Source organism: Nicotiana attenuata, unplaced genomic scaffold, assembly GCF_001879085.1.
Source record: "Nicotiana attenuata strain UT unplaced genomic scaffold, NIATTr2, whole genome shotgun sequence".
Classification (NCBI taxonomy): Eukaryota; Viridiplantae; Streptophyta; class Magnoliopsida; order Solanales; family Solanaceae; genus Nicotiana; species Nicotiana attenuata.
Window position 1 is genome coordinate 778,679 of NW_017670270.1, and position 8,796 is coordinate 787,474.

Below are 8,796 nucleotides of genomic sequence, written 5' to 3' on the forward strand. Positions count from 1 at the left end.
AATAGTCCAACCCTATAGTGATATTATTCACTTTGAGCCTAGACCCGCATAACTTTAAAATGCATCACTAAAATTTAAGGCATGTTTGCTTATATATCTTAACATCTCTCCCGTATTTAATTAATATTGGATTCGTCTAAGTTATCACACTATAGTAGCTACTAGTAGCTAGCAGAAGGTTTCAATGTTTCTGAGGAAGTTACAGTCCACCAAATAAATGCATAAATAGCAGTCAAGAAACAGTCGCAGAGAGGCTGTCAACTTAGGTCCACAATTCAATCCATTATTGCTATATACCACAAATGCAGTGCTAAGGCCACCTCAAAGTGTGAGCCAAAAATCTTGCAGACAGTACAGTCCATACTCAGAGCACCAGTGGCCCCAAAACCAATAATTTAATACTACTTCTTCCAATTTGACAAGGGTAAAAAGTGAAATATTTATACATGAATTTTGAGATACACAAACACTAGACCTATGGAGTGGAAAAGCTTGGTCCACTATGCATCTTACTACAAACTACCTACAATAATATTATACTTGTCACCACATTTTTATACAAAATCTCACTAAATCCTGATGCTTCAAGATAGATATTTTTTTCTTTTAAACAAAATACTGATTTGTAACAACACTCAATATGTTTTTCAGACACTATTCTGGGATATCACCTCTCCAAATTTAAGAAAAAGTTGAGCATCTGAAGTGCTCATAGATGAACAATTCACTAGGTGGGGTGTCTCGAGGTTGACATATTCATCCATGTAGCAGGGAACCTTAGCTGATGGGAGCAATGCAGGTGGGGTTGGATTCGGCTGTTTCGTTTCAGCTACGGGTACTAAGCTTTCGAGTACTCTGGCCACTTCATGCATTGTTGGCCTTTCAGCTGGCTGTCTTTTAGTACATAGAAGGGCAAGCTGAAAAACCTTCTTTACATCTCCAAGATCTTTGCATGTGGCTGTGATCTCAGGATCCACTGTTTCCATAACAGCATTATTTGCTGCCTTTGTTAGAATCTGAAAAATTTGTAAAACTGTTCAAGATCTGAATCTTTAAACAAATTGACGATCATAGCACACGTTCATATTTACTAAAGTTAAGCTACTAAAAAGCTACTTTGATGAACAAAGTAAGGAGAAAACATTCGGATCCGCCAGTTTAAATTAAGGTAAAACAACAAAAGGTTTTGTAAGATATAAAAAGGGATATGTCAAATGACTTGAAGAGTTTACCGTATGGTGTAGATTTGATTCATTATCCACAGCTTTCCTTCCGGTGAGCAATTCCAATAAAACAATTCCATAGCTGTAGACATCAGACTTCTCCGTGAGGCGAGAAGTACGAGCATACTCTGGATCAATATAACCAATGGTTCCCATAATGTATGTGGATGTGTAGGTCTTGGATGTGCATAAGCTTTTAGCAATGCCAAAATCAGTCAGGTGAGCTTCAAAGTCTCTGTCCAACAAAATATTTGATGATTTAACATCCCGGTGGATTATTCGAGGGCTACAATCATGGTGAAGATATGCAAGGCCTTGAGCTGATCCCAATGCAATTCGAATGCGAGTATCCCAATCAAGTTTTTTCTTCTTACTAGGACCTGGAATAAAGTACAAACCAAAGAGGACTGATTACTAACCTTCATTATAAATTCAATGCACGAATAATCTTAACCACTTTGGAGTACTAACCATGAAGCAAATCCCAAAGGCTACCATTTTCCATGTAGTCATAAAAAAGAAGATGGCCACATGGAGAAAGTGAATATCCTTGGAGGCTGACAAGATTACGATGCTTAATGCTCCCAACTGTCTCAAGTTCAGTCTCGAATTCCTTCAAGTATTGGGGGTTGTGAGAGTACAATTTCTTGATAGCTACTGGCTTGCAATTTTTCAGAACACATTTATATACAGTGCTTGATGCCCCAGAACCAATTATAAACTTCTCACTCAAGTTCTCAGTCATCCTCATGATGTCTTCATAAACATGAAGTGCCATGTTCATATGAAGGATAACAAGCTTCGGAGATGAGTAATTGACTGTTGATAAAAATCATCAAACAATCAGTGAAAGGTACTTCCATAATATATAAGTGATGGTTCGTCTGAGAAGGAAAAAATAATACCTGGTTTGTCAATAGACCCTTCCAAGAAGGGTGCAGGATTCTGTGGCCGGCATGCTGCTACCAGTATCATCAGAAGAATCACCAAACCACCCAAAGCAATACCAAGTATAGCTGCTTTAGAAATTGAAACTGCAATACTCCAATGAGTAGTAATTTATTAATTAGACAACTGCTAAAATATCGTGACTTAATATACTGTTGAGGCAGCAAATGAATATGATTTCAGTTCAATCTGCAGACATCCAAATGTAGCAATCAAGGATTATGAACAGAAGAAACCTTATGGTTCCCTAATAACACAAATGATTGCTTAACCAAGAATTTCCTCCTAAATCTATGTATCTGGCTGCCGTGGTTAATTAATTTTGCGAGTGTTTAGATGAAATAAACTTCAGGGATGCAATACAGCAAGTTTTAGAAAGAAGTTCTGTTTGAGCTTGTTCTCACCTCGCTCTGTTGGATGGGAAGCATGACAAGGAGAACTGAGCCAATATCCACATAGATCTGGATTTCCTATGAAGCTTTTTTGGCAACAGAAACAAAAGCAAAGGATTAGAAGCTATGAACTAAAAAACAATGAATGTTTTTACTGGTGTAAACTCAACACATAACAAGTGAAAAATCAGTGAGTGGAAAGATTTATAGTTCCCCTACCTATCAGGTGAAAATCTAGAGAAATTATTTCCTGTTGGAATATTCCCACCCAGATTATTGTACGAGACATTCCTGACGAGATAAAGTTGCATTAGCTATACGGAACACTTTATCGGGCACGTGTAATACTGCTAGTGTGCATACTCACAGGACATTTAGACTGAGGCAACTGGCTAATGACATGACATCGCCTGATAAATTGTTGTTCTCCACCTTCCTGTTCATTTTTTTGTAGAATAATCAAGCATCAACAAAATACAGAGAAATGCTATGTATAAGTCCCACACTTATCAATAAGAATAACTGAGACAAGATCATATGATCAGTAGCAAAAAGGATGAGGGGCCAAAAATGAATAATTCTAATCTACTTACAGCAAGTAGAGATTTTGAAGTTGACCAAGTTCCTGAGGTATGGGACCAGATAGGAGATTTCTTGACAAATCACTGCAATTAAGAGATTGGACAAAGAAGCTGAAAATCAAGCGAACCATAATATCTAGCTCACTGAATTTAGCAAGTAGGTGTCCTTACATCTCCATGATGCTTCTTAAATTGCCAAATTCTGCTGGCAAGTATCCATGTATATCATTCTTGCTTAAGTTCCTACGGCAAATTCACAAAATGAATGTGAGTACAACAGTTATACAATGGTTAACTGACAATCAAACAGATATAAACTCACAGTTTAAGAAGATGTTCCAAATCACCAAGGGAAGAAGGTATAGAACCACTGATCCTGTTGTTTGATAAGTCCCTAAGCCACCAAATGTAGAAGAGTACTAAAACTGAGAAAAAGTTTTTTGCTACAACCATAATTGAAGAGAAGTAATTGGAGTGGATGAAAAAAAATTGCGCTTACAGCGTGTCCAAATTCCCAATACGAGAAAGCTCAATTGGAATTGGACCTTTGAGGTTGTTGGAGGAGAGATTCCTGAAGAAAGTAATAAAGAAGACACAGTAAACACTCGTGCTATGCGATCGGATATTGAAGTTCACATAACTGGGATGATGCTGAGGATAGTTCTTTTATGTACTAATACACAGTTCAAAACTGTCAATGCTAAGCCAGAGGGTAAGAACTTACAGATAGGTCATGCTTTCGAGCTTTTGAAAGGCAGGTGGAATTGTTCCATTCAATTTGTTTCCGTGAACATTGCTGCAACCAAACCAGTGAATGAACAAATTCTCCTACAAGATTGTCTAGTCATAATCGAGGTGCAACAGGCATGAAAAAACACTTACAGACTGTTCAGATTGGTACAAGAGCTAAGATTGGATGGTATGGGCCCATCAAGGTTATTGTTTGCAACATTTCTGAACATAACAGTTAGCAACTCAAAAACAGATGATAACAAGCCCGGAGTAGAAGTTAAAGAGATAGAGGATGTACAAGTCAAACAACTCATTTAGCTTCCCCAGTTCTGGTGGAATGCGTCCAGTGAGTTGGTTATCATTCAATTCCCTGCAAAATACCGTCTTCTGGACTTAGTGGAGTCTCAAATGCAAATTTAACAAAGCCGGAGAAATATTAAGTGCACTGATCATATCGATAGAAAGCATTCATACAGGTAATGGAGCTTTGACATATTCCCAAGCTCTGGCGGAATGGGGCCAGTTAGCTTGTTCCCATGCAAATACCTGCAATTAAAAAAATTACAGAACATCAATCAAGTACACAATTTTGGTAGCACAGCATGATCAAATAAAAGCTAAAGTTGGGTCTCTAGCGAAAGTAAAATAACAAATGTAGTGTGAATAAATCCCAAGACTTTGAAATAACAACATTTTAGTACTGACAATTTCTCGGTGTAGGTCAAATTCCCAAGAATTGAAGGAATTATTCCGCTCAAATTATTGCAGCTCAAGTCCCTGGATATATAAGGGTCAGAAAAGCTTAGACAAGAGATGCATTATTCGATATCCAGAAACTGAGATAACAAGTAGTAAAGCACTCACAGAACTGCAAGAGCCTGCATCAATCCAATGACAGAAGGGATCTGCCCTGAAAGACGATTACCTTGCAAAGACCTGGCACGACAAAGTTTCACATTTGATATATATAACCATAAACCATGCAAAGGTTTTGTGAATAAAGATAAGCAGCAGCATAAACTTACAAGGTAGCTACTTGCAGGAAACCAATGTTGAAAGGAATCTCTCCGGTCAACTCATTATAAGACAAATCTCTGACAGCATAAAAACAAGGCATTATGTCAACCAAACATACATAGAAAAATAGTTGACTTCATGCATTTGAGTTAGATACTTACAGGACTTGGAAGGCAGTACAATTGCCAATGTTTTGAGGAATGGAACCAGTCAAACTATTGTTCCGAACATCACTGCACAAAACAAATGATGGATAATCGATTCAGATTATCTCTAAAAGGAGTTAACGCATGATTTTAAGAACAAGATTAGGAACTTACAAATACCACAGGCCAGTGAGCTGACACATATCAGGAGAAAGTGATCCACCCAAGTTGTTACCGCGTAGTCCCCTATTACGTGAATAAAAATCATATAAAAGGCATTTTCATTCATAAATAGTGTCTCAATGGAATATATGAAAGACACTTACAGATACTGAAGGACTTCATTCCAATATATAAGCCTAGGAATTTCTCCACTCAACTTGTTTTGAGCCAGGTCTCTGGAACAATTTTATTGCATTATAATGTTGAAATCATCCATAATCCAAAAATATCATAAAGTAGTAGAAGAGATGATACTTACAAAACTTTCAAATTTGGGATCTGTGACAATGTCGATGGAATTGGGCCAATCAACTGATTATTTTTCAAAATCCTAAGTTCAATTAAGACAAGCTTGAGTTATTGACAATCTTGGAAACCAAATAATAGAACACCTAGTTAAGCAAAGTAACAAAACTTACAGATATTCCAGCTGCTTAAGTTTTGATATGGAAAAGGGAATATCACCATAAAGCTCATTAAAGGATAAGTCCCTAACAAAAAGGAAAAAAAATTATTATTTTTCAAAACAACTTATGGATTATTCATCACCTTTTCTTAAAGAAAAGACTTACAAATTTTTCAAGGCTGAACAGTCACCAATCTCATCTGGTATCTGCCCCGTGAGGCGATTTCCCCTTAAATCACTATTAATTTAACAAACACTAAATTAGCATAGTAGAGTAGATAATGTACCATATCCATACCAAAATAAAAAGGCAAGCATGACCAAAAGGGAAAGAGATTTTACATAGATATCAGGTCTTTGAGCTGTCCTATTGCAGGAGATAACTCCCCATCAAGATTTAAACTAGAAAGATTACTACAAGATACATAAAAAGCAACCAATTAACAAAAAAAGATTACAACTTTAAACTAAACAATGTAATGCATCAACAAATTACTAGTATAACTTACAGTGAAATAATATTGAAGGTAACATTGTCACAGGTAACACCTCTCCAAGCACAGTAATCAGATGAGGGAGAGTCTGTCCAGTCATACAACACATTTTCCACGTCTCTAAATGACTTCTTAATCTCCAACAATGTTGAACCTTTTTTCCAGTAAAAAAAACTAACTAATAAGACAAAAGAATAAACCTTAAAAACAAGGACAAACATAGTATTAATCAAATCATAATAACGTCAAAAGACCAATTAAAAAAAATGATTAAAAATAAAGAAAGGGAACTTCTTTTTTAAACATGTTCAACATTAAAATAATAAAGAACCAAGATTAAAGAAACACATAAGAATAGAATAATGCTCCACTCACCATCCTCAGAAACCACAGAACCAAAGCTCAAAAACAGCAAGAACCCAACAATAAGAAACTTAGAGAAAAGATTACACCTTTGTAGCATAACAAATGAAAATGCTGCCATTGGTTTTTTTTCTCTCTCTCTCAAAAAACTTGAGAGCTCAAGACTGACTCTGCTTAACAAGAAGAGAGCTCAGAGACCAGCAACAAATAAAAGAAGCCAATACTAATAAGTCACTGTCAAAGAGTTAAACTTTTTATTATGATGACTACTAGTGGAGAAGTGAAGCTTTGACTAACTCAAGACTGACTCTGCAAAAATGGTTGTTTTGAAATGGAAAGTATGAAAGCCACTTCTTCTTGGGCTTACCGACATTGATATTTGAGATAGAGAATGGAGGAATAATTACTCAGAATTATGACAAAATTTGAAGAAAGAAAGAAAGAAAGAAGTAATTTTTGGCCTGGTGGGGGTGATGGGGTTAAGGGGGGTAGGGGGTTGAGCTGAGAGCTGGGAGAGTATAAGAAGGGGTAGTGTAGTGTTCAATCACATCGTTCTCTGGCAGAGAGAGAGAGAGGAAGAAAATGTAATGTACATAAATAAATAAATAAATGTAAAATGTAAAAGAAAGAGAATTATTTGGAGAAGATAAAGTTAAAAGAAGTTGTGCCCAAGAAGGACCTCTGTCTGCAAAAATCAGACCTGCAACATTACAGCTATGGATACTAGCATTAGTACTATTCTCTCTCTGCTTTTTAATTACTAGTGCCTTTTTATTATACACACTTATTTATAAAAAGTACTGTTCTTTTCTCTTTTTTCTTTTATTTTCATTATGTGTGTGTGTGTGTAATGGTAGAAGCAGAGCTTTCTGAGGCTTCACTTCATCATAAGTCACTGTCTCTGCAAAGAAGGAAACCCCAAATGGGTAATCCTTTCTCAAGTTTGATAACGACCACTCTTCTCTCTTTAAGCCTCTTCTTCCCCCCCCCCCCCTAAACCCAGCTACCCCATCACCCCACCCCACAACATATGCAGTAATGTACTCACGAGAAATGGGGTTTGGGTTTTTGTGTGGGGTAAGGGTGTGTGTTGTTTTATGAAGCCATGGGTGATGGAATATAATAATATGGTGACTGAACCAGAAATTTGACGTAACTGGTAAACTTATTTTTATGTGATCAGGAGATTACGGGGTTTTTTGGTAGGGTGTATAAGAATAGTGCGGAATAAGGTGTATTAGTAACAGCGGCGAAGCCAGAAATTACTCCAAGGGTGTTCAAACTTGAAAGAAGAAAAAAAAATTCTCCGACATAGGGTGTTCAATATATGTTATATGCCTCGAAAATTTAATATTTTACTTATATATACAGTGTAATTTTTTGACGAAGAGTGGTCAGTTGACCACCCTTAGAAGAGCACAGCTTCGCCCCTGATTAGTAATGCACGGATTAGTAATGCATGGGTTAGTAATGCAAGCATTAGTTATGCATATATTGTTTCTTATCTATTGTTTGGTGTGGTGTATTAAAATTATAATGCATTGCATAATTTTTAAGAAAAATAATTGTTTACAAAAATGTCCTTCATATTCTTTAGTTTTAAGGAACTTTAAGGATAATTTTATCTTTAATCATACTAATACATGCATTAATAGCCTTGGTATTACTAATGCAATGGTTTTCTGTGCATTAGTTATACATAGGATATACAGGTTGAAAAATGTACCAAACAAGGTATTAGTAACGCATAGAGCCAATGCTTGCATTTTTTTTCTAATACCTCCTATCAAACGTCCCCTACGAGTTCGAGCGATAAAATAGTCTTTTGTATAAATATAGGGTAAGGTTGCGTACATTTACGTACAATTATAGCGAAAGCTTAGTGCACCCGTGTGACGACCCAAAGGGTCATCACCGAATTTTTCTCTTTTTCCGTGCTTCCGAGGCCTTGAAAACCCTCATTTTTACTTGCCTCGATTTGCGTGCGCAGCCCGGGCGCGTAGCCGGAAAGATTATATGTTAAATTCAGTGAAAAATTTCAAAATGTAGTTTTAAAATGATTAAAGTTGACTTCGGTCAATATTTTTGGTAAACGGACCCGGACCCGTAATTTGACGGTCCCGGGGGATCCGTAGAAAAATATGGGACTCGGGCATATGCGCAGAGTCGAATTCCGAGGTCTAGAGCCCGAGAAAAGAATTTTTCTGTGAAATTATTTTTCTGAAATTATTAAGGAAAATGGAAATGAAAATTGATTAAAAGACTGTGGTAT

At 36.5% G+C, this 8,796-nt stretch overlaps 1 protein-coding gene across 1 annotated transcript; it reads right to left on the reverse strand.

Moving 5' to 3' along the window:
• Positions 1-376: 376 nt before the first annotated feature.
• On the reverse strand, positions 377-7,383 carry LOC109237043 (LRR receptor-like serine/threonine-protein kinase ERECTA). The gene is made up of 27 exons (XM_019403287.1): positions 6,537-7,383; positions 6,177-6,315; positions 6,010-6,081; positions 5,834-5,905; positions 5,681-5,752; positions 5,521-5,592; positions 5,366-5,437; positions 5,214-5,285; positions 5,055-5,126; positions 4,902-4,970; positions 4,741-4,812; positions 4,582-4,653; positions 4,351-4,422; positions 4,175-4,246; positions 4,027-4,098; positions 3,869-3,940; positions 3,644-3,715; positions 3,467-3,538; positions 3,316-3,387; positions 3,157-3,228; positions 2,931-2,999; positions 2,783-2,854; positions 2,576-2,649; positions 2,129-2,257; positions 1,695-2,042; positions 1,233-1,603; positions 377-1,016 (listed from the first exon to the last, which is right to left on the reverse strand). The coding sequence occupies exons 1-27, from the start codon at positions 6,643-6,645 to the stop codon at positions 648-650; spliced, it is 2,973 nt and encodes a 990-aa protein (XP_019258832.1). The 5' UTR covers positions 6,646-7,383; the 3' UTR covers positions 377-647.
• Between the last annotated feature and the right edge of the window lie 1,413 nt (positions 7,384-8,796).

Bases quoted from the DNA above. Each gene is read 5' to 3' on its own strand.
- LOC109237043 (XM_019403287.1), bottom strand. From the start codon at position 6,645: ATGGCAGCATTTTCATTTGTTATGCTACAAAGGTGTAATCTTTTCTCT. The intron at 4,971-5,054 runs GTAAGTATCTAA...TTATGCTGTCAG, and splicing joins TGTACTGCCTTCCAAGTCCT to AGATTTGTCTTATAATGAGT. The intron at 1,604-1,694 runs GTTAGTACTCCA...ACTTTATTCCAG, and splicing joins CCTTTGGGATTTGCTTCATG to GTCCTAGTAAGAAGAAAAAA.